Source organism: Uloborus diversus, chromosome 1 (assembly GCF_026930045.1).
Source record: "Uloborus diversus isolate 005 chromosome 1, Udiv.v.3.1, whole genome shotgun sequence".
Taxonomy (NCBI): Eukaryota; Metazoa; Arthropoda; class Arachnida; order Araneae; family Uloboridae; genus Uloborus; species Uloborus diversus.
The window spans coordinates 56,018,796-56,045,266 of NC_072731.1; the positions used below are offsets into that span (position 1 = coordinate 56,018,796).

General features: G+C 33.6%; 2 protein-coding genes across 3 annotated transcripts in view; one reads left to right on the forward strand and one right to left on the reverse strand.

Moving 5' to 3' along the window:
* LOC129221436 (lysophospholipase D GDPD1-like) overlaps nt 1–4,536 on the reverse strand; it is a 97,217-nt gene extending 92,681 nt beyond the window's left edge. Inside the window, exons 1-2 of the mRNA XM_054855954.1 lie at nt 4,313–4,536; nt 3,799–4,259 (exon numbers count right to left, since the gene is read on the reverse strand). Of these exons, the coding sequence (XP_054711929.1) occupies nt 3,799–4,259; nt 4,313–4,536 (685 nt within the window). The remainder of the gene's footprint in view (nt 1–3,798; nt 4,260–4,312) is intronic.
* The window catches only part of LOC129229769 (smoothelin-like), a 112,557-nt gene that overhangs the window by 14,718 nt on the left and 71,368 nt on the right, over nt 1–26,471 (forward strand). The window contains exon 1 of one of the 2 annotated variants that reach the window (XM_054864157.1): nt 8,242–8,409. The exons of the other annotated variant lie outside the window; for it this stretch is intronic. The gene's annotated coding sequence lies outside the window, so the exon portion shown is untranslated. Of the gene's footprint in view, nt 1–8,241; nt 8,410–26,471 lie in introns of those variants that run through there. 2 annotated transcript variants of the gene reach the window in all.

Here is a 26,471-nt window from a genome sequence, read left to right on the forward strand (position 1 = left end):
CGATCCAGTCCTTGGCCTTCCATTAGCTTATAAAAACGAAATGCAAAGACTGAACAAATAGAAGTTCAAAACTTCTTCAAACCCGAAATCAAGTGCAAATAAATCGCAGTCGAAACGTGAGCAAAACAAGCACTTTCTTATCAAAACCTGAGGAGAAAATCCCTTCTCTGAAACAACCTCGTTTTCTTCTATTCTTTCTCGAAATTACATACATGGCTGTGGGCCAAAAGAAGCAGATGTTCTTCTGTTTCCCGTTATGATCAACAGTCGCTCGCTCCTACTTTCGGGGGTATCCCGTTACCGTATGGAAGGATTTAACTAACACTTGGCCCACAACAACCGAACAAGCAGAAACACTGATGAAGTATCTAAGTTTGTGCGAAAAAAATCACTCTTGACCAAAAACCATTCCCAAGGAATAGTAATTTTTCTTTTTATATTTATTTATAGGTATTGAACAAATACAAAACTTGAGCAAAATATACTGTTTATGTGTGCGTGTGTGTTTTATCTTGGAATATAGGGCATTTCAATTAAGCCAACCAAGTTGACATTTCTTACGAACAAAAATCCTGGCTGGAAATATCCCCCCCCCCTCCCTCTTCGCGCTCCCATGAGTTGCCAGAACCTTTTTTTTTTTTACACAAAAGAAGTTTTCCATTATTCATTTTACAATTTTTTCACTATTCTCTAACACCTCGGAACTCAAACAAAACTTCAGTTCTGTCTGTTTTTACAACATGTCTGACTGTCTGTCCATGACATGTCTGACTGTCTGTCCATGACATGTCTGACTGTCTGTCCATGACATGTCTAACTGTCTGTTCGTGACATGTCTGTCTGACTGTCTGTGACATGTCTGTCTGACTGTCTGTGACATGTCTTTCTGACTGTCTGTGACATGTCTGTCTGACTGTCTGTGACATGTCTGTCTGACTGTCTGTGACATGTCTGTCTGACTGTCTGTGACATGTCTGTCAGATTGTCTGTGACATGTCTGTCTGACTGTCTGTGACATGTCTTTCTGACTGTCTGTGACATGTCTGTCTGACTGTCTGTGACATGTCTGTCTGATTGTCTGTGACATGTCTGTCTGACTGTCTGTGACATGTCTGTCAGATTGTCTGTGACATGTCTGTCATATTGTCTGTGACATGACTGCTTGATTGTCTGTGACATGTCTATCAGACTGTCTGTGACATGTCTATCAGACTGTCTGTGACATGTCTATCAGACTGTCTGTGACATGTCTATCTGACTGTGACATGTCTGTCTGATCGTCTGTGACATGACTGCCTGATTGTCTGTGACATATCTGTCTGACTGTCTGTGACAGGTCTGTCTGACTGTCTGTGACAGGTCTGTCTGACTGTCTGTGACATGCCTATCTGACTGTCTGTGACATGTCTATCTGACTGTCTGTGACATGTCTATCTGACTGTCTGTGACATGTCTGCCTGACTGTCAGTGACTGTCTGCGACATGTCTGTCTGACTGTCTGCGACATGTGTGTCTGACTGATTTTACACAAAAGAAATTTTCCTTCATAACTTCTATATTTCTTCCGTTTATTCTCTACCAGCCGGGAACTTAAATAAGCGTAATTTCTAAAAAATATAAAAAAAACTTTTAAATCTAAAGACTTTTTCATTAGCTTGATTCGCACTAAAAAGTATGAAATAAAATAAGTATTTAATTTCTTCATTATAATGCTCAAAAATTACAGTTCATCTTAGTATACTTAAATTTACGTTAATGCTAAAGCAGCCAAGAAAATAAGTAATTGATTTCTTTATTATAATTCTCAAAAATTTCAGTTCATCTTAATATACTTATATTTACGTTAATGCTAAAGCAGCTAGTCAAGTTTAAATTAAAAATTTGATAGAAGAAAAAGGCGGTATAGTAAAAGCTGTTCGTACTGAACAATATACCGCCATTTTCTTCCATCAAATTTTTAATTTAAACTTGACTAGCTGCTTTAGCATTAACGTAAATATAAGTATATTAAGATGAACTGAAATTTTTGAGAATTATAACAAAGAAATGAATTACTTATTTTTTTGGCTGCTTTAGCATTAACGTAAATTTAAGTATACTAAGATGAACTGTAATTTTTGAGCATTATAAAGAAGAAATTAAATAATTATTTTATTTCATACTTTTTAGTGCGAATCAAGCTAATGAAAAAGTCTTTAGATTTAAAAGTTTTTTTATATTTTATTTATGATTTACTTCAACGTAGTCCAGAGTGTAGACATTGTTCACTTTTCCAGTTGTCCTACGAATGACTTCATCGAGATCTTCGATGGAATTGCATTGAATCACACATGCATTTCCATCATACGTGTACAAAGGTTCGCCATTTTTATCCCAGGAATGAGAGTCAACAAAGTAGTAGTTACTGTTCACGTTCATAACGGTAAAAGACTTGGAATTGGCAATCAATATTCCAGATGAATGATTCTGAAATAATTGAGCTAGACCGTCTTTTAAATTATATCCAAATTCGTTTCTATTGAGAAGATCTTCCAAAGAACCAACAATTTCCAAATTTGTGCCATAATCTATAGAAAATGCTTCATCATACAACGAGAAATCGTTTTTGAGGACATCAAAATTCTGAACTGAAAGAAATCCATCTAATGGAATGTACACTTCACGAATCGCTGACATAGTTCTCACCATTGAATAAAATTTATCGCCGTTTTAAGAATATTATTTAACACTTCCTTGTTCCACAAATTAGGAGGGACCAACTTCATTTGAACAATTGAAGCTAATGCTATACCACAACACTGAACACCTGCACAGATTGATTGAAACATACTGCCTTGATGAAAATCAGCGCGCACAATTTTTGCATGCACTGTCCTTGGATTATGGTTGGGATTGAAGGCAGTGAACGCAAATGGCAGGAAATCTTCATGATTTCCCGATGCTTCAATTTGCATTTTCTTGACATTGTATTGAGGCTCAAATTGATTTTGATTGTGCATGGTTTGAATTGGAGCTGAAATTGAAGGAATCGTATCTTCGTGCTGCATGAGTTGAACTGGAGCTAAAGCTTGTTGAAGAGGAAAGTTTGTGAATAGCATCGATGAAATTGAGAGTCAATTTTACTTCTCGAGAGCCAATTGCTCTTTTGATGATTTGGACAAATTCATGAAGTTCATCACTTTGAATAACACACGCTTTGCCTTTCCCTGATTTTGCAGGAGCACCTTTTTTACCACACGAATGAGAGTCAGCAAAGAAGCATCTGTTATTAGATTTGATAACTGCAAATGACTTGAATTCGGTGAACAATATTGCTGCTGTGTGATCATTGAATAAACTGTTGAGAACTTCACTCATATGCATCTCCCTGTTCTTTCTCTTTTCACGATCATTTAAAGTGACAATGATTTTTTGATCATCGTTGTACTCAAGTTGGAAATTTTCACCAAACATTGAGAGCTCGCTTGTAAAACTATCAAAATGGTGAAGGAGAAGGTGCTTAGGAATACTTTGACTTAGCCTTCTCACTTTTGAATAAAACACGTCACCATTGACGAGAATATCATTCAGGATGAAAGAATTCCATTGACTAGGTGAAATAAGCCCTGACTTCACAATTGCAGCCAATGACATGGCTGTTGATTGTAAGCCAGCATAGCCCAGATTCAAACACAGCTTCACCCTGATTAAATCCAGCATGAATGATTCTTGATTTTTCGCAGATTTTTTTGAAAGACTGAGGCAGCAGCTGAGGTGGAAGTTCTTGAGGCTGACTCATTTCATTTTTCTGTTGGTTACCTTCGACTGGTCCAGTTCTTACTAAATCATTTTCATCGAGGTGGACATCTTTATTGATACTTACATCACGATACAAAGGATTATGTTTGAGGAGCCAAGCGAGAGCATTGAATATTCTTGTGCGATCTATTTTGTACTCTTTTGTGATGTCCAACTTCTCAAGCTCTTCAGAGACGATGATGATATTCGAGTCGTAAGAAGATCTTGGTAGTGTATCGATTTTTTCTGTCACTTCAAATATATCTTGAGCAAAAAGTGTTGCGAGACCTCTGAAACCATATTGACCAAATCTGCCATCAAACTTGATTATTTTCATAAATGCATGAACTCGAGACAAAAGTCCAACTTCTGACCTTGTGAGTACTTTAATTTCTTTTGATACTGGACCAGGATCAAGCCGATTCCAATAAGTTTTTGGCGGGAAAAGACGCTTCTTTGGATCGGCGAGATTAGCCTTGCAACTATGACATAAAATAAGGGAATCTTTGACTTTTAGTTCATTCGGCAGATATACTTTGGAGCTTCAGGCACCTTGAATTTTACAACTTGATTTGGGTAGCAAGTTTTTGTGCACACGTCGCAACATTGGTCAGCATAGACGTTGATGGACATTTTAAATGCTTCAATACTTTCAATTTTAGCTGCTAAAGCTGCGGCATTCCTTTCACGATTGACTTGCTGATCAATTTCTACTTTTTTTTGCAGCTTTCCTTGCACGAACAAGCATCTGACAGTCATTATTCCTTCTCCGTTGAATTTTTTCAATTTATGTTTCATTTGCTTATAATTTTTTATATCTATCGCGACATGCTTGTAATCTATGATCACGTGCGATAGGGCTTTCAGTTTGAAGCACAATATTATTTGCTTTCTTGAAAACATATCTAGCACGATCTTTTTGTCGCCTCGCTTTTTACGTTCTTCTAAAATATCCATTTTGGTAAAGCAAGTACGTTTTAAATATTTGACGGGCAAACTAATGCTATCGTTCTTTTTAAAGACTTTTGCTGTACTTGCTTTTTCCTTCTATCGTCCTGTTGCCACACGTCCCATCCAAAAGTCCATTCCAAACTCCTTTTCAGTGGAGCGCCAAAAGCTTTGTTCCGTCAGCACACGAGGATCCTCATATAAGTAAAAAACATTTGTATTGAAGGCTTATATTTAGCTTATATAATAACTTAATGGCCAAAATCCACAACACACTCCCCTTTCTTCCGCTGGCCATCCCCAATATCTTCGTCTCTCGTCCTGTTACTACACGTCCCTTCCAAAAGTCTAATCCAAACTCCTTTTCAGTGGAGCGGCCTAACGCTTTGTTCTGTAAGCACAGGAGGACCATCTGATAAGTAATAAATATTTTTCCTTAGGTGAGATTTCTCGTGTGCTAACGGCACAATGCGTCAGGCCGCTCCGCTATAAAGATTATTTCATTGTTTCTGGCAACAAAATTGAAAAGCGGAAGTGTGTTCAGTTTCAGCGGGCTAAATTTAACCCAGGCAAGCGGAAGCAAAGTGTGATAATTAATAATAATTAGCTTATATAATAATTTAATGGCCAAAATCCACAACACACTCCCCTTTCTTCCTCTGGCAACCCCTAATATCTTCATCTCTCGCCCTGTTACCACACATCCCTTCCAAAATTCTAATCCAAACTCCTTTTCATTTGAGCGGCCTAACGCTTTGTTCCGTCAGCACACGAGGGTCCTCACATAAGTGATAAATATTTTTCCTTATGTGAGACTCCTCGTGTGCTAACGGCACAATGCGCTAGGCCGCTCCGCTATAAAGATTATTTCATTGTTTCTGGCAACAATTGAAAAGCGGATGTGTGTTCAGTTTCACCGGTCTAAATTTAACCCGGCAACCGGAAGCAAAGTGTGAAAATTATGACAAAAGTAAGTACAGAAAAAGTCTTTAATTAATTAAAAATCAGTAATGTAAAAAGTAGGTTACATAAAAAAGGGACCAAGTACGGATACATATATTGCAATCCAAAACATGGATTTACTGCACAATTATAAAAAAAATCCCTGCCGGGCAGAAAACGATTTACGTCAAAGGAAGAGTTCATCGCCCAAACAGATGCCTATTTTTAGGACCTTTCAAATCCCCATTTTTGGATGGTTGAAATATCTTAGAGTACTTAGAGAAGCTGCATCGAACAAAGAGGTTATTATTTTAAAAAGATAAATTTACCCAGAAACATCTTTTGATTTTCTATTATTTTCTATGTAATTTTTGATCGACTTTTGTTCCACGCTCAATTATACAGTCCCATCAATTTTCACACTTGTGCCCCAAGAGTTTAAAGGCAAACTCATATTAAGTTTTTAGCTTTTTTAAAAAAGGTTTTTTATGAACTTAAAGCTTTCCTTTGTGCCATAAAACTGTTTTTTTTTTTCTTTTTTTTTTGCACAGAAGAGTGTTGTGATCAGAGAATTTTTCAACGGTTCTACAATAGGATGGAATGAAAAAATGAAAGTTGAAATCTTGTTTTAGAATACCCGGCAAAAGTTGCGCAAAGGTCACAAAAAAGTTACTTTTCGCACTTTTATTACCTTTGTTTTTCGGGGCTTTTTGAGAACCCGAAGATTTTTTAGAAGGTCAAAGTTTGAATGGAACTTCATCGCAATATAGGCAACTTTTAAGACCCCAGGCTTTTGAGACCCAACTTTTGAGATTCAAGAATTCATTTTTTTTTCACTCCACCCTAATTTTGCTCACTCCTTTCAACAAAATCTTATCTCAAAAAAAAAAAAAGTGACTTTTCAAGGAAGCGATTTTAAGTTTAAAAGTAAGAAATCATGTGGTAAGGATATTTTTAAGCCACCGATCGAACTTTTTTTATGCATAAGCTCTTTTTTAATAAAATCTTAAGGGTTTTTTTTCTGTTTCATGAAGATTAAGTGCAAAAAGTGTAAGTTTTAAAAAACATAAGTTTTATTTATGACGTTCTTGCGTCAAATTTCAATGATGATATATCTCCAAATATATCGCTATTGTCCCTTAAATTTTTTGAAGCTTCGCATTCTAAAGTTATGTCATTTTTGCATTTTCATCCCAAGCTGCCTTTTATAAGTTTTCTTGATCATTGAATTTTTGGTATCTTCCAGTTTTAGTAAAGTGAATGGGTTTGGAAAAGCCTCAGAGCTTTTGTAATGTAAGTAAAACCCATAAAGACGTTGTAATGTTATTTTCTTAGACAATTTCCAAAATGTTTGAAGAAAAAACTGCAACTCTCAGAATCGGATAATAACAAAATATGTACAAACTGTAACACAAAAAGTACAGAAGTAAAAATAGAGAGGCTGACTGAATAGTCTCAAATGGACAGGGTTGCAAAGTTAATTTTCAAGACTGGCATAGAAAAATTCGTTAACTTTTGGTGTCAAAATCTTTTCGATAACTCTCGTTATGTAATTTTTACAGTACGAAATCATAGGCTTTTCAACGAGTGCAGGTTTTAACATGACATTACATGGTTTGTGTTTCTTTTTACAACTATAACTTCCTCAAACTCCGAGTCCTTATAAGAAATTCATAAAAAAAATTAACTGGGGGAAATCTCTTTGAACTTGCATCACTTCTATAACTTTAAATTTTAACAGGTTGAAATTTGTGCCGTTTGTAATGAGTAGAGGACTAACATCGGAGGTTAAAATTTTAAAATCTAAACGTATTCACAGGAAAGTTCATTCCCAGAAACTGATTTGTCCGTTATTTTTGCCGTTCTGACCAGAGAAATAGGACCTTCGCTGTATAAATCGGGCTACTTCTAAGAGCTTGTTTCTTTTTCCATCAAGGAATGAACGTCCCCTCATTTTGGATGTGACTTTTCATTAGAAATATGCGAGGTATGCAACTAAGGCCCTATGTGCAGGCTGCAATGATGCATTAGTGGTGCATACCATACTTTCCGCACACTACGCACATGCTGCAAGGATTGGCAACTCTAAGATTTCACGGCAAAAAAAAGGGGGGGGGGGAGGAGAAAAGTAGAATTTACTTTTCAGCACAGTAAGGAAAGAATTCTATTATTAAATTAAGTTTAATAAATGCTAACTGTAATTGTGAAGGACAGAAAAGCCACTTGTTGTCAAGCCTCTGTGACTTTAATTTCTTTGATTTCTTCCTGAGTATTTATTTCCGCGAGAATACAAAGGGTTCACACAAACACAGCAAACCGCAGAAGTACATCCTAGTTATAATGGGGGTATTTCTTAAACGTTCTCCCAGCTACTTTTATCAGATGCTGGTGACGTCACTTTTCAAAACACATATGGCCAGTCTCAATCATACTGAACAGAGTTAATCACGATCTTTCGGCACCATTAGGTCAAGGCTGTTTTCATCGTCTGCAATAGAGATAGATACTCATCTGCGTAGTTTTGAAACTTTCTTTTCTTCTTTTTCTTTGATGACTATTTCTGTCTGTGAACAGACGAACTTTTAAAATGGATTTTATGTGCGGTGAAAATCACTTCGGGACGTGGAAATAAGTTTATGCTGAGAGAGCAAACTGTTGTACATTTCTTTCAAAATGGATTACTTTTCCACATTATCTGATGAAGGGTGGAAAGATGTGTGAAAAATTTGTATTGTTTTCCTGGTAAGGTTTTTTTAATGTATGCGTTATATCTGTTCCTCAGAACCAGAAGAACGTAAGTCACAACATGATAATTTTACAGGAAAGAGGGAAAACTTTTTTTTCCTGGCACATGCGCAGAATTAGACGCGCGCTCTTTTAACCCTGATAAAAAAAATAGAAAAGAATTTTTTTCAAAAATCAGTCTGGTGTTGAGGTACAGATATTAGAAAAACACCAATTGGATTTGCAGCGGAAATTTAATATATATATATAAATATACAGTAGAACTTCTCAATAAGGGACACTAATGGGACCAAACATTTTGTCCCTTAAATATAGGTGTCCCTTCTTCGGAGGTATTTTAGTTTATGCATGCAGTGTGTTAACTCGGAGTAATTTTTTTATGAACTTGAACTATTAACATTTAAGATTAAATACTATGCATTTTTCATACACAACTAAGTAAAATTCACACTTATTGAATTTTTTGAGCTTTTAATACCTTATTAATTATAATTGTGTCAAAAATTTGGCAAGTCCAAAGTTTTGCAGCATAAAGCAATTATTTTGAAATAATTCATTGCATGAATTTGCTTTATCATGTCATGTAAATTACATTATGAATTACAATAAGTGTTCACATTTCAATTCTTATATAAAAATCTAGTCAGTTTCTATGCATTCTTCTTTGACCCTGAGCCTACTTGAATAAATATCTTGATGGGCAAATCGTGCGTGTAACTTTCAGCAAGACTTTTACAATATATACTTGCTTCGTTTACATATGTTAAACGCTCCTCAATTAATTTTTAGAGGAAAAGTGAAACTTGAATTCCAGTAAATTCATTTACTGGAACTCTTATGCACTTGTACATAATTTTTTGTAATTTTTTTTCTCTGTAACTGTCCCTTAAATAGAGGCAAATACATGGCGGTCCCAATTCAAATGGACTGGGACCAGAAAAAAAGTCCCCTAAATAGAGGTGTCCCTTAAGGGAGGTTCTACTGCAGTGGCGCCGACTCCATGGGGCCTGAGGGGGCCCGAGCCCCCTCAAAAATATTATTGAGGGGGCAGAGCCCCCCCCCCCCCAATAAATCAAGAAAATTATTAGTTATATTATGCTTTCTAAACTCATAAATTTAACTTTTATTTTCTTTGTTTGAAGATAGTTAATATTAGTTACCTTGTAAAATACATTCAGTAATGAGTTAAAACAAATAATTATTGCGGTAGTAAGCAGGTTAACTGAAAACAAATGGTGTGAATAATGATAGTGTTACGGTGTTGCAAGCACACTTAGAATTTGTCCCAGTTCGCGAACTTACGGATCAAGTCAGTTGCTGGTGGGCAGCGCTGCGACGCGCTCATCTAAGTTTTGCTGATCTGGAAAAAAATATACGAGGGTTTGATTTGTCTATTAAATGGGAGGGGTGATAGTTTTGAATACTTTTGGGTATTGTGTTTAAAAGAAAAACCTTCACAAAATGAACAAATTCAACATCCTTCGCTTCCTCAGAATCGACGTATACCAAAGAAGTATGAAAACAATGAAGCCAGCGCACCGCACACTTTCAAAATCCCAAAGTAGTACAAGGCACTACATTGATGAGGTTTGCGAAATGGCGCAATCTTGCATTATTGGGCGATTTACATCAACTGGACACTGGACTCCCACAGGTCATTGCAGTTGAACAAGAGTGCTTACTTTTATTAAACAGAGGTGAAACAAATTTTGAAAAATCAACTGTTTTTCAAAAATGACCTAGACATTGAGAGACTGCGTTTACATTTGAATATGTTAGCCGATATCACTAATGAAAAAAAAAAAAAAAACGGGTCTTAAAAAACATGTGTAAATTAAGTTACCATTTTACAAAAATACTGTGCATGTTTGTATTTATTCTTTCCCTTTTTCAAAGTCAAAAAATATGTTTCAGGCTTGTCGAGTTTTCGGGGTTCTAATGTTCATTATATAATTTTAAAATGCTTTAAAACTCACTGTTTTTCATCTCAAATTTAGAACATTTCCCGCTACAAGACTTTCCAGTATGACCCTCCCCCCCCCCTCCAATATTTTTTTTTTAGTCGGCGTCTCTGGGAGTGCTTTTCTATGCAAGTCAAGTGCCCTACCTTTTTCAATGCCTAGCTACGGCACTGCACGGCTCCCCGTAAAAAAGAACAAAAAAATGCCTCTTACTAAGACAAGTGACATGATCTAGTTGAACCAGAAAATTTGTATACAAATTTTTAGATTGTTTTACTTTGAAAACGCCATTTCACATTTGTTTAAATTATACACACCAGAAAATATGTAAATTGGCATTTTCAAGGAACAAAAATCTGACTTTTATTGGGGGGGGGGGGGAGGGGGAACCTCCTAAGTCCCTGGTGATGTCTAGCCCCCCCAATAATTTTTGCAAGTCGGCGCCCCTGTTCTACTGTATATATATATATATATATATATATATATATATATATATATATTAGGGTGCATCATACGCCCCATCAAATTTCTTTTCGTTTACAAATGCTTTGTCCCTAAGCTATTTGTATTCTACATACGAAATTAATAATTTGTGTGAAATTTTTCACACTTTGAACAATATCTATGTGTGCCACCTGCCAACTGAAAGTTATGAAAACTCAGAAAAATAACACGTTAAGCATTTTTTTACATTTGTTTAGTTACTGAAAGAATTATTTTACTTATTGAAGCAAATTTACAGTATATTTCATAATATTACTTTGTTAATTATTAAAGTTTGGCTTGAAAGTTAGTTTTTAATCAATTTTCCTCCTTTTGAGAAGATTTGGGAGTTGTTTTCGATCATGCTCAACTACTTGTAATATATTCTGGTAATGATCTTCAGTTTTGGCTGATATTAAAAAGTCATTCTTCAGCTTTATTCCTCGCTCAGCACAATCGTTTACTACATTTATTCCTTTCAAATTAGTTTTTGAAGTCTGAAATGAAATACAATTTGGCCACTGTTTAACATCTTCCACCGTGACTTCTGAATCTAAGTTCAAAATTAGAAATAAAAACCAGGAATCAATGCCAACAAAATCAGACAGTGTTGATGATGAACGAATTTCTGTTGGAAACTTAGGTTTTCCAAATCCCATACCAAATCTGTGTTTTAGATTAGAAAGATTAGCTGGTCTAATGGCTAACATACTGTCAGCAAGAGCACGTCGGTTTGCTATATCACTCTACAGTGCTAGAGGTACAGTTTCTTCTGTCAGATACCAAAGGTGATTTTTAAAAGCATTAATTGCACTTCCAGAAATTTCTGAATTTACTATATTTTATAAGTAAATGAAAGAATTCAAGTCATTCCATGGTGCATCGAAGACAGAAGTGCACGTCATCCACCATGAACTATATATACCAAAGTGACGAAATTACCAAAATTTCTAAATTTTAAAACTTGTTAATGTGTAGTTATTGTTCCAGTTGGCAGTTCTTGGATTTGATGTTGAAATAAGCAAATTTTGATTGAATAAATTAATTTTGCCATCCATCATGCTTTGTGTAAAGCTCCTGGGCATTTAAAGTCAACTGCAGTTATCTCATTTGGATCGTTTACTAAGAATAAAAGTCAAATTTGAACAAATTCTAAGTAGTCACCTCTGCAAAACATAACATTTGATTTAGCTAATGTGATAACATTGTTTTTGCACTTGTCAATTAATCTTTTTGCGGACTCACTGAATGAACTGTCATCAAATTTGAATAAATTAATAGGTATATCAGCGTCACTCTCTTCCATAAACTGCAGTAATGTATAATGGTTGAGAAATCTTTTAAACAGATATGTGTGGTGACTTCGATGCTTCAATTTTTAAATCGTCAAACACATGTGACAATATAATTTCTCCAATGTGGTGATGGCAAGATGACCATAGGATAGCTTTACCCAAATGCTTTTGAATAACTACACATGCTGCAGTTATATGTTTTATCATGTGAGCCAAAGGTTGCTAGACGATAACTTTTCATAGATTGAAGAAAAGCTAAATCTTCTGGATTTTTTATAAGGCCTTCTACATTTTTAAGCCATAATGAAAATGTTTTAGCTATTTCTTCTTTCACTTTCTTTACTTTATTAATGGAATTTGTTGTATTTCTTCTTTGAAGAGGAATTGTTTTTAATTTTGTGTTGTCTTCATGAAGTTTTAGTATTTTCTCACAGGATTTACATTTAGTAATCTTTGGAATGTTTGCTTTTGCATAGAAATCGGATATTTTTGACAAGACAAGTTTTGAAGACTCCCATTTGGTAAGATTATGATCGGCACCTTTCTCAATATGATACATCAAGCAGCGAAGCACTTGCAAGCTAGTGGTTAAACGTGAACTCTTAAATTCTGAGTCTTCTTGAGTTATTCCACTTCCAAGTCCAAATACCATTGAAGATTGCCTGGTTTTGACTTTTACCTTTTGTACAGATGAATAAGGCTTTCTTTGTGGAGAAAATGTCACTGATTCAACAGCAGCTGATTCACTCATGTTTATTAAAAGTTTTCAAAATATGTTACTTTCAAAAATTCATACACCTTATGAATTAAAATAGAATAGATTAACTTGTTTAAGTGGTTTACGACACACATATGCATAGAATAACAAGAAGAAAACTTAAAGAACTAGCATTAGTAGTTGTATGATAGAAGAAAATGGTAGAAAGTTGAAAACAAATAGTGAACCTGAACAGTGAACAGTTACAAAAGATGTTATGTAGAGTTACTGAAAATATGGTAACAGTTAAAGTTAACACAGGTACAATGTAAATTAAATAACTAAAAAAATATTTCCCAGTATTGCACTTTGAGTCACGTTTGATGTTATAATTGTTCATTTACCTTAAAAAAGAAACTTCTTGCTTGAGGTGGGATACCTAAATTAATTTTGATTTTCATAAAAATTCACAGGAATGCTATCTAGTGGTATGAGAACATTTTTAAATTAGGGACAAAACAATTTTAGACTAGTTGGGCAAATGATGCACCCTAATATATATATATATATATATATATATATATATATTTACATACATATATATACACTAGCATTCCCGTACCCGGCATTGCTCGGGTAATGGAATTAGCAGGGGTTAACAGTGTTTGGTGCACCTAGTTTCGAAAATCCCCTGTAATCCTTATATATTATTTCTGTAGCCTGTTTTTGGTTTCTACGCCAGATTTTCCTCAAATCTTGATCGATTTCTTTGATTTACGCCTTATTTTAAAGCTTATGGTGCTGGCTACTGACGAAAAATAGACCCACGGTCTAAAAATTGTTTTTTTTTTCAGCCGAAAAATCTGCTTTAAAGAACCAGAATGAGGTTTTCGGTTAAACTTAAAACTTTAATTTGCGCTATGACCGACAGAGCTGAATAGCTTGATCGGTAGAGCGTTCTCTTCGTAACCAGGAGAATGCGTGTTCGGGTCCGCGTCTGGACAATCTGCAACAAAGAATTAGAGAAATATCGCGTATTACATGAACCCTTAATTAAGTGAATAACAACTATGAAGGAATAGAATAAGTAAGAAGGAAACGCTTCTTGCTGATATGAAAACTTGAAGTGACTTTGTGCTAAATTACTTCGGAATTGTACGTTTTTCTTTTTAAGCTTTGGCTCTGTAAGAAAATTAAAGCATAATGTAAGCGAAAATATAAGTAACAGGTTTAAGATTTCAGACTACAATAGAATTGTTTTTTGTTCAGAAAAAAATAATAAATCGTATATTGAAATATATATTCTTCTAATGAGTTTTTGACTCTTTGTACAAATTAAAAAAATTACTACCTCAATTTGAAGGGTAAAATATATATTTTTTTCTTCTTTTTTCAAAAAAACAAATAGCTTATCACATTTTTACTACATTCGAAAAGCTACGCTTAAAAAAGAGCATAGTTTAATTTATTTTGTATTTTAACCGTGCTGTTAAATGATGAACACGTGCTGCCATCTAAGTCATAACGGTTCAAGCAGCCTGCGGTAACAAATTGTAAAAATTTTCAAAAATAAAACCATTTTTCTTCAATATCTTATCTTATATATTATTCCCCTCTCATTTTAAAACTTATCAGGCTGGCTAATGACGAAAAATAGACTTACGGTCAGAAAATCAAGTTTTCGAAAACACCCCTTGCTGTTTCAAAACCTTGATGCCTGCAGTTCTTATTAATTTTTTTTTTTTTTTTTTAGTAAAGTTCTAATGCAGTTTTCCAATTTTTTACGTCGCTTTCGGCAAAAAAAAAAAAAAAAAAAAAGCCTGTGTGTGTGTGTTTATATTTTAATAAAGCTTAAAAGCACCGGACTTAGTTGTTCGGTTAAACTGATAAGTTTTTTTCGGTAGAGCGTTCGGCTATAAACTATTTGAACTTCGGGCAAGCTTGGGCTGTCCGACATAATATCAAATTTATATTAGTATTACGCATTACATGTACTCATAATATACACACGTAATAAAATAAATGCAGTGGGAATGCTACTTGGTGTTTCGACTCCTTTATGCAGGCTGCAGTTATCATTCGGATAAGTTGACTGTTAATCGAAAGGTGTTTTTCCCTTTTTTTAAGCTTTGACTACATCCAGATCACTCAGCATAATGTAAGCATAAAAACGTATTAGAATTACCTAAAGGAAATCCTTTTTGCGCAGAAAAACATTTTCATTGTATGCTGAAATGTAGATGTTTCTAATAGCAATGTTCGACCTTTTGTACAAATGAAAAAATACTGCGCCAAATTAAAACTACGAGTTTCATCCAGTAAACCTTTAATTTTTTATTCGCGCGAATACGATATAAAGCATTAAAATTATTATCAACTTCATTAGCAAGGAATCATTTTCTACTCCTCTGCTTTCTACTGAAAAAAAAAAAAACATTTTGTCTACGTTCGAAAAATTACACTTAAAAAACGGACTCAATTCAACTGGTTTTGGTTCTGAATTTTAAGTGTTCGATTAAAAGAGAAACATGTACGGGCATTTAAGTCGTAACGGTTAAAGCAACCTTCTACGTGAAATAGTTCAATATTCAAAGATAAAAACACTTATTTTCAATCTAATTTATTACTTCTCTAGAATGTTTGTTTTAATCGCTACGTGTGAGATCTTCGTCATTCTTTATTCAAATTCCATGCTTTACGAATAATTTTAAATCGTATCATGCTGGTTAATGACAAAACATGAAAGCATGATCTTATTATTATTATTATTATTTTGGCAAAAAGCTTTTTTGCTGTTTTTTACTACGCATTCCTTCAATGAATAGCTTTCAAAAAGGAAGGCGCACATACTAGCTTTGTTGGGGTGTCGGGTTGTTAATCAGACTGGCGCCAATTCGAATCCGTGCCATTAAATATCTCTTCAATGTTTCTTTTTTTCCCGTCAGATGCTCACATGGGCAGGACTGTATTTGCCACAACCTGTTTTTTCACATGCACAATTATTGCTTTTTCACGAGTCACTACTCAGCCACACTTTTAATGATATTTATGTTTGCATTGAAAATATGTACGACCAAAAGGTGAGCGATGATCAAATTGTATTTAACGAGGTTTTGTTACTGATGTCTTTAAATTACATGCGTTCTCTTCTGCGCTTACTTTTTTTCGGTTCTTCTTCATAATGTTCTTTCTTTGAAAATTTTAAAGAGCGAAATGTCTTATGAAACGATTCGAAGCACAGTGCGGAGTTCCGCACGGGTCGACTAGTAATTACTTAGTACCTATAATTTTCTCTAATTTTGGGAGGATCCCGGGGCCCCTGGACTCCTTATATATATGCCATTGTCCTTAACCGATCTTAAACTGTTATTAACGATCCTTTTAAAGAATTGATTAGCTTTGCAAACACAGGCCATCCACATTTTATTGTTATACCCATGTTTAAGCAAGAACTTCCTTGTAAACAACATTTTTAGTTTTTTTTTCTGGTGCTAAAATTATTAAGCTGCTTGATGAACTGACTTTGGAACAAGCTACATAAAATTGGCCGCGTGAAAAAAGGTCTTCTCTTTAATTGATCCCTGCTACTTTTCAATGTCTGTCCTTGTGACTTATTACCGGTTATTGCAAAGCAAACTTTTACAGGCAACTTCACTTTTCTAAATTCAAAAGGGTAGTCCACCTGTGATGATGTTCTTAAAAAAACTTCGTTTCTAGTTTTGAAAAAATGAAAGCAAAAGACAGAATTATTATTATTTGACTTGAGAAAAGCCTCGAAGAATCACGTGAGAAACAAAAACAATATCAAATTTCAAATTCGCTATCGACCAAAAGTTGAGATGAAGTACTGAATAATGATTTGAACTGAGGAAAGCCTCTGAAAATAAAGGATTTAAATTTCAATGACAGGTTTTAATTTCACAGATATTAAGGGGTTCTAATTAATTTCTCCCGAACTAATTGATATTTCGAAAAATCCTTTCTTAGTGGATACATTCGTAATCATGTGGACATGCCTGCCAAATTTCAAGATTTCAAGTCTGAAGTTTCAGCGGTATTGGCTGTGCGTTGATATATATATATATATATATATATATATATATATATATATATATATATATATATATATATATATATATATATATATATATATATATATATATATATATATATACTAGCAAAAATATCCGGCGTTGCCTGGGTCAGTAATAATTATGAGAAAAAATCGTTACTTGCTTTTGTTTTCTGGTTTAAGTGAATAAAATACATCTTTTTGACGTGATTAAAAATCGAGTTTCTTCCTTACCTATAAAAGTAAAATAGCAATAAGTATAAAGAACAAAATAGTATTGATTTAGAAACGAAAGCACTATATTTAAGCATATACAAATTTCCAAAACATGAAATTATTCTTCTCATGTTTAAAAAGATTAATCTGTTGATATATTTTTTTTTAACACGGAGTCTAAAACCTTTTCTGTATTGCTACTGAAGTTGCTCGTAATCCCTTTATACTTGCTTTAGTTATTTTGGGAAATTTCAATCATTGTGGGCTCTTGGTGCGATTTCACCGAATTTGCGGGAATCGTTTTGGGATACCTTCGATGATGCTCCCTCCTTCTTTCCTTACTTTGTAAAACGATATGATATTTATTTTCGTTACAAAGATATTATCGCCAGGTGCTGGATACTTTTGGTCACCATAAAATGGCGCTAAAGAGTTTCATCCGAAATGTTTCCAAAATAAGTAGCAAAATTCGGCGATTGTTTGAAATTGTGCAAAAAGGAAAATTAATGGAAGTTTTTGTGCTGTTTATGGATTTGCCTAATTTAGTTGTTGGATTATTTAACACAGTAAAAAAAGTTTTTTTAAAGATTCTTTAATTGGCGATATTTTGTTTACATTAGAGCTGAGAAACATTATGATGTAGTCTTCGGCTTCAAAAACAGCGACGTTGAAAAAAACTGCCAAATGCATCAGCTACGGAAATCTTTCTGCAAAAATTTTGGCGATCTGCTGGTTGATTGGATAATGAGTAAGTGTTCAATCAGCATAAATAAGAATAAAAACCCTTAATTACATTAAAGTTCCGTTTAAATGGAAAATTATCAGCCAAATCATATACTATTTGCCAATCTTGTGCAAAAATCTTACTTCAAGATTCGACTTGAGAAAAGCCTTCAACAGTCACGAAAAGCAAAGATAGTCAACAATACAATTGTCGCTATCGACAGGGAGTTGAGATGATACACTAAATACTGTATTGAGTTTAGGAAAGCCTTTGAACATGGAACTAAAAAGCTCATAACTCGTTTTTTATTCTACTTAGAAATTTCAAATAGGTGCCATCTTCAGCAGAAAAATCAGAGCTTTCGATTGAAATATAATGTAAATATGTGCAAGTGTTTTTTCATCCCTATATTAGAGAATTTATACGAAAATTGTATTTTATTGCTCCCCTAAAGGGGTTTTGCCCCCCATAACGGGACGAAAACTACCCTATGTGTTATTCTGATGCATAATCTATATTATTGTAAAGTTTCATCAAAATCCGTTCAATAGTTTTTGCGTGAAAGAGTAATAAACATCCATACAGACAAACTTTCGCATATATAATAGTAGTAAGATATATATATATATATATATATATATATATATATATATATATATATATATATATATATGTTATCTCAGGAAATTGATTTATATATATATATATATATATATATATATATATATATATATATATATATATACTAGCAAAAATACCCGGCGTTGCCTGGGTCAGTAATAATTGTGAGAAACAATTGAAAGAACTCAAAGCACACCGCTTTGACGTGATTAAAAATTGAGCTTCTTCCTTATCCACAAAAGCAAAACAGCAATATGTATAAAGAACGAACGAGTATTCATTTAGAAACGAAAGCGCAAACTGAAGCATATAAAAATTTAAAGAATTTCTAAAATATATCTAACAAAAACAAAGATGACTAAAAAAAACCGTGCGTTTTATTTAATTAAATAGTACACACACACACAAAGAAAAAAAAAAAAAGCTCTCTACTATGTTTCCGTAAGTGTTCAAAAAAGTGAGTTTCCAAATGTTTAAATGACTTTAGACTCATGTTTGCTCCGGAGAAGCCTTGATTCAAAATTTTCATAATGATTACTTTTAATATTGCTGTTGTAAGGCAACGAATTTTCAAAACAATGGGTTTCATCTTTAATCATTTGATGTGGAAATTACATGACATTTACTATTTTCGATCACGACGTTTTTAAACTAAGTTTTTTAGCAATAAATTATAGCCTAAGTTAATCCCTGATAATGTAGCTATCTATGGTGAAAAAATGGTTAAAATCCATCCAGTAGTTTTGAAGTTTACTCCGGACATCCGGACAGAAGTAGCCCTTTATGTATAAAGATATATATATATATATATGTACTAGCAAAAATATCCAGCGTTGTCTGGGTCAGAAATAAATGTAAGAAACAATCGCTACTTCCTTTCGTTTTCTGTTTTAACTGAAAGAACTCAAAACATATCACTTTGACGTGATTAAAAATCGAGCCTTTTCCTTACCCATTAAAGTGAAATAGCAATAAGTATAAAGAACGAACGAATATTCATTTAGAAACGAAAGCACGAATTTAAGCATATAAAAATGTGAAGAATTTCCAAAATATGAACTAACAAAAACGAAGATCACTGAAAAAACCGTGCGCTTTATTTAATTTAATAGTACACACTCAAAAGAAAAAAAAAGCTCTCTACTATGTTTCTTTAAGGATGCAAAAAGTAGAGTTTCCAAATGTTTAAACGACATTAAACTCATGTCTGCTCCGGAGAAGCCTTGATTCAAAAAATTCATTATGATTACTTTTATTATTGCTGTTGTTAGGCAACGAATTTTTGTAACAAAGGGTTTTATATTCGCAACTTCAACGCTCGAATACGCTACTTTGCGGTGATTACCAATGCTAAAGAAAAAGGTAAAACATTCCATTCCATGAGTTTTCTATGGGGTAAATTTCCGGCTTCAAGCAGTTTGTGGTGTAATGTAATTTCAGTAGAATAAAAAAGAAAGCTTCGCACAAATACGACGAAAACGTACTGTCATTCACTAAACGTCAAAGCAAGTTATAAGTTATGGCATTTGTTTGTTTCACCTTTTTTCATCCGCCATTAGACAGTGGCTGCTGCGACCCTATAATTTATTGGAGTTGCGAATTTAATTATTTAATGGAGAAATGATATAAATTTACCATTTTCCACCATAACTTTTTACAACTAAGTTTTTAAGGAATAAATTACAGCCTAAATTGCTCCCCATAATGTATCTATCTATGGTGAAAAAATGGTTAAAATCCATCCAGTAGTTTTGAAGTTTACCCCGGACATCCGGACAGAGATTAGCCCTTTATTTATAAAGATGAGGATGCAATTCCTAAGAAAGCAATGTCATGCTTGCTCCAGAGAGGCCGTGTTTCAAAATTTACATTATGATTACTTTTAATATTGCTGTTGTTAGGCAACGAATTTTCGAAACAATGGGTTTAATCTTTAATCATTTGATGTGGAAATTACATGACATTTACTGTTTTCGATCACGACATTCTTAATCTAAGTTTTTTAGTGATAAATTATAGCCTAAGTTGTTCCCTGATTATGTAGCTATCTATGATGAAAAAATGTTTAAAATCCCTCCAGTAGTTTTGAAGTTTACCCCGGACATCCGAACAGAGATTAGTCCTTTATGTATAAAGATATAAATAAAATGTGCATTATTACAGTGAGGCATTATTAAAAAAATGGGGTTTTCGAGGTGAGATTTTAAACATATAATGCATCCGTTCAAAGTCTATAATCCGTTCTAAATCTATGTGCAGCATAAAAATATGTAAGAGCATTATATTTTATTCAGCATTTCAGTTGAAAACCATTTTTGATTTGTCAAAAAAATAAAGTCCAATAATAAGAGAAAAAAAAATTCACTTTTGTCTAACTTTTTCCATTATACATTTTGCTCCGTGCTCACAAATATTATGGTAAATACTTGAAAGTAAGATTTTCAAAATCGACGATGCATTTTATTTAAAAAAAAAAACGCGTTTGTATATTTCAAATAAATAGGTAATTAATTGAAGCTAGTCGCTCATTACTTGACAACAACTTTTCTGTAATTTGTTGTGCAATTTATTTTTAGGAATAAAACGAGTTCTGTCAATTTAGTGCCGAGAGCCAAGACCCTTGTCAGTTTGCTCGCCGGGCCTCCATCCCCATAAAACTGATAGAATTATTCTACTCAGATTCCAAGTTGGGGCCCGGGCCCCTAGTTTCCGACTTGACTGACACGGCGGTCTCTCGTGGGGCCTGGTTGATATCACACATTACCCCATTACCTTTTTATAATTTTATTGTGTGCCGTTAAAGATGTTTTATAATCTCGAAAGATTTCGATTTTCAGAGTTTAACAGTACTTTGTTTTTTGGCTTAAAGTTATTTTATTTGACGTCCATTTTACATCATTTTTCCTTAGTAGTACAAGTTATTTTCTTCTAAAAATTTAAAATAGTTGAGATGTTTAGTGTTACCACAAAGATGCAGACATTTTTAAAGTAACGATGTTGAAACAGTTCTAAAATGCATGCACGTTGTCAAATCAAACGATTTAAAAGCAGAAAAGGAGAAAAAAAAAACTTATATTGCACCACTGCAAATTAGAGACTTAAATTAAGGCCTTGCTCCATCCACTGTTAACGTAAATTTAGTTTTCAAGCAAACAAATGGAAGACGGGCTCATAATATTGTCTCTGATTTTTTGTGTGATTATAGAAAAGCAGTCTTTTTTCACTATTTCAAAACTCATTATTTTTCGAAGTTCTGGCTAAACTTCACGCAAGACGTCAACAATGAAATGAATCTAGTTTTGGAACGTTCATTTTTACTGTTCAAGGTTGAAAAACGTTAAAATGACATTGGAAAAGCAAGCTAAGAACAGCTTGCGTTGCATTTTGTCTGCGACTTACCCGCTTTAGTTTTGCTTTCCTGTTTTTCCTTTTTTCGTTGGCGATGTTTTTTTCTCCTTTTTCACCCAACTAATGATGTAAACTAAAAAGCCGCCAAAATATCCTCTTCAACTTCTCTTTTGCAATTCAAGTAAGCGGAACGGTTGCTAAATTTGCGAACATGCTCGTTTTTAAGTTGTTTAAGTATTATCTGTTTAAACTTTCAGAAGTTGGGATTTCCATTTCATATACCTCTCTTTAATTATAATCAAATTGTAAAAAGGGGACAAAACACACATAAATAGTTAGAAATTATTCACTAAAGCGTGATATTTTTTTTTTTTAAAATCAGAAGGTCGAACTTGTAAGAAATATTTTCAACATGCAGCTATTTTTGTGGAGCATTTATATGAATAAATAAGGTGAAGTCTTCCAATGGTAGCAGCATTTTTTTCTGAAATACATTTACACTGAAAATAAGGGAAAAAAAATATTTTTGAAAAAAGAAACCTACAATCGACTTTGAAACTACAGCTGGAAATTTCTCTAAAAAGTAAAAAACTATTTTCTCTTTGAACACCATTAATACTGCTTTAAACATAATTTTTGCAGTCGGCGCAAAAGCAGTAGCTAAAATCATACCTAACCATAATTCAATTACAAATACATTTTAATGGACCCCCAGGTTTTTCAATAGCATTCACACCCATTACCTTGATAACATATCTGTATAACGGTATAAATGTTTCATTCTTAATTTTGGTTGGTTTTCCTGAAAACTGGTTACACATCATTTTACCTATCGTTTCTGCGCCAACTTCAAGAATTATGTTTGAAAGTCTTTTCGATGGTGTTTTTAATTAATTTTTCTCCAAAAATATTTTTATTTAATTAGCCACTGTGTAGCATAAAATTTCAAACGTGATTCAAATGAACAAAGAGGTTCAGGTCATTGTGGGGAATTTTGATTCAGTTTTTCTATTTTTACTTATCACATAACTCCTCTACTAATGTTTTAATAACTAGAAAATCTCCTCTTCCCGCAGAAATTTTCTTGGCCGTGCGAAAAAAAGAAAGCTTACGCTTTTTGACGCAAAATAAATGATAAACTAGCTGCGTGCCCGGCGTTGCACGGGCTACCTAAAAAATGAAAGCCGATAGAAAGATGCGCCAAAGTGTATCATTTGTGACTTATAAAGACCACGGCTTGTACCAAGATTGTTATGTCAAGTGACGCAAGTTCAACACTCAGGCTTAAACCAAAAAAAAAAAAAAAGTCGGTGAAATTTTGCGGCAGATTGCGGAAAATCCCCAAAAAGTAAACATTTTAAATCCCCTGATTACAGGAAAAGCCTCAAAACAAAAACAAGAATTTTACCTGTTCATATTCGAGAAAAAAATGGCAACAAATCTTTCATCTCAATGATTTTCTTCACCCGATATACATTTTAATAAAAGCGTTGTTGCGGAAAGTTGCGATGAAGCACTGAATAATAATTTGAATGGAGGAAAGCCTTCGAAAAATCTTATACATATAAAATCTGAGTATCTATCTATCTATCTATGTCCAAGCTTCTTCTCCCGAACGACAGTGAACTGACCATCGAACCAGGTATCGATGGATTCGTCATCTTCCCGTCTTCATGTTTGGCTATTTAACATAATCCTCCGATAATAATTAGCGGAGATATCAATTAAAAATTATTAATTATGACTGTTAGATTTCAAAATAAAATCCATATTTTTCGAAGGCTTTCCTCCATTCAAATTATTATTCAGTGCTTCAACTCAACTTTCCGGATGAACGCTTTTATTAAAATTTACAGCGTGAAGAAAATCATTGAAAAGAAACATCTGTTGCAATTTTTTTTCTCGAATATAAAGAAATAAAATTAGGCTTTTGTTTTAAGGCTTTTCCTGTAATCAGGGTGTTTAAGTTGTTTACTTTTCGATTATTTTGCCGTAATCTGCAGCAAAATTTTGCTGTTTTTTTCTTTTTTTGTTCAAGCCTGATTGTTAAATACGCGTCACATGACATAACTTTCATTTTCGAGGAGGACCGTGCACGTCGTAAAGTAAATGAGTGATTTACAAGTTATTTGAGTTCTTTGAGGGATTGTACCTGGAAAACGGATTGATGTAATTCTTGTACGACCATGTGGATAGAATCCATCCAAATATTTATCTGAGTGGTATGTTGCATTAATAAACACCCGGGCAACGCCGGGTAGTAGACTATTTTATGTAAAAAGCGGATTGTTATTGTGCATAAATATTTCCGATATAGTCTATCAGATGTAATTCAGTTTAACGTGAGTAAAGATTATAGTTGATAATGCATATATTTTCCCCTTTTGTGCTGACTGAAAATGTACTCATAACTTGTATCATTGATAACGATTATTAAAGTTGATGAGATGTTTTGGCAAAAATATGTTTTACTGGTGTTTTGCAAACCTTGCTTTACGCGCATTTATTTATTCCTTAACGCGTTAGAAACTAGTGTCAGTGTACTACAAAAGCATCAACTGGACTGCTCTTACATTTTTTAGGTAGCCCGTGTAACGCCGGGCACGCAGCTAGTCTTATACATATAAAATCTGAGCGTATCTATCTATCTATCTATGTCCAAGCTTCTTCTCCCGAACGACAGTGAACTGACCATCGAACCAGGTATCGATGGATTCGTCATCTTCCCGTCTTCATGTTTGGCTATTTAACATAATCCTCCGATAATAATTAGCGGAGATATCAATTAAAAATTATTAATTATGACTCTTACATTTCAAAATAAAATCCATATTTTTCGAAGGCTTTCCTCCATTCAAATTATTATTCAGTGCTTCAACTCAACTTTCCGGATGAACGCTTTTATTAAAATTTACAGCGTGAAGAAAATCATTGAAAAGAAACATCTGTTGCAATTTTTTTCTCGAATATAAAGAAATAAAATTAGGCTTTTGTTTTAAGGCTTTTCCTGTAATCAGGGTGTTTAAGTTGTTTACTTTTCGATTATTTTGCCGTAATCTGCAGCAAAATTTTGCTGTTTTTTTTTTGTTGTTGTTCAAGCCTGATTGTTAAATACGCGTCACATGACATAACTTTCATTTTCGAGGAGGACCGTGCACGTCGTAAAGTAAATGAGTGATTTACAAGTTATTTGAGTTCTTTGAGGGTTTGTACCTGGAAAACGGATTGATGTAATTCTTGTACGACCATGTGGATAGAATCCATCCAAATATTTATCTGAGTGGTATGTTGCATTAATAAACCCCCGGGCAACGCCGGGTAGTAGATTATTTTATGTAAAAAGCGGATTGTTATTGTGCATAAATATTTCCGATATAGTCTATCAGATGTAATTCAGTTTAACGTGAGTAAAGATTATAGTTGATAATGCATATATTTTCCCCTTTTGTGCTGACTGAAAATGTACTCATAACTTGTATCATTGATAACGATTATTAACGTTGATGAGGTGTTTTGGCAAAAATATGTTTTACTGGTGTTTTGCAAACCTTGCTTTACGCGCATTTATTTATTCCTTAACGCGTTAGAAACTAGTGTCAGTGTACTACAAAAGCATCAACTGGACTGCTCTTACATTTTTTAGGTAGCCCGTGCAACGCCGGGCACGCAGCTAGTATGGATTTTATTTTGAAATCTAAGAGTCATAATTAATAATTTTTAATTGATATCTCCGCTAATTATTATCGGAGGATTATGTTAAATAGCCAAACATGAAGACGGGAAGATGACGAATCCATCGATACCCGGTTCGATGGTCAGTTCACTGTCGTTCGGGAGAAGAAGCTTGGACATAGATAGATAGATAGATAGATAGATACTCAGATTTTATATGTATAAGATAAGCTCAAAACATTTTGAAATTACGTCTTACTTACAGATAAAATGAATTCATCATTTTTGGTTAAATTGTTGTATAATTGTAAATATAAGAAAAAATTAGGAACTTAATCTTAAGAACTTAGTCGGACCAGTTAATCAGGACGGTGAAGGTGTTCTTGCGTGAATGTGCATATTAGCATCAGGACTTGGTAGTTTTGAATTTTTTGATGAAATAATAAATCATGCTGTTCATTTAAATATTTTAAAAACGAATTTTAAACTTTTAGCCAAAAATTTGGTTATCGGAAACAACTTTGTTTTTTATCAAGATAAAAAACAAAGAAGCGCACGGTTTTCAACGTTTGCATCTAGTGCCGCAAAAATCGTTCTAAAGTTTAGAATTTACCTCTTCAATCTCCCAGATTTGAACTTAATGTAACATATTTAGAGATATCAGGAAGCTAGATTACGAAAATACGACTTTGAAACGAAAATAGAGCTAGAAACAGTAAGACTCGAAGTGTGGTTTAACACGTACTTAGAAATTACGAAAAAGAAAAAAATGAAAGAAAAGAATGAAACCTATTCTCAGACGTTTAAAAGGTGTTGTTGATACTGCATGATATTCTTCTAAATAATAGCTTAATAAAAAGTTAGATTATTCAATAATATATAGACATTTTTTTTAAATGTACAAAGAGTTTTGTGAAATAAAATTTCTGACATTTTTTGGTTTTTGATATTCTTAAAAATAAGTTTTAAT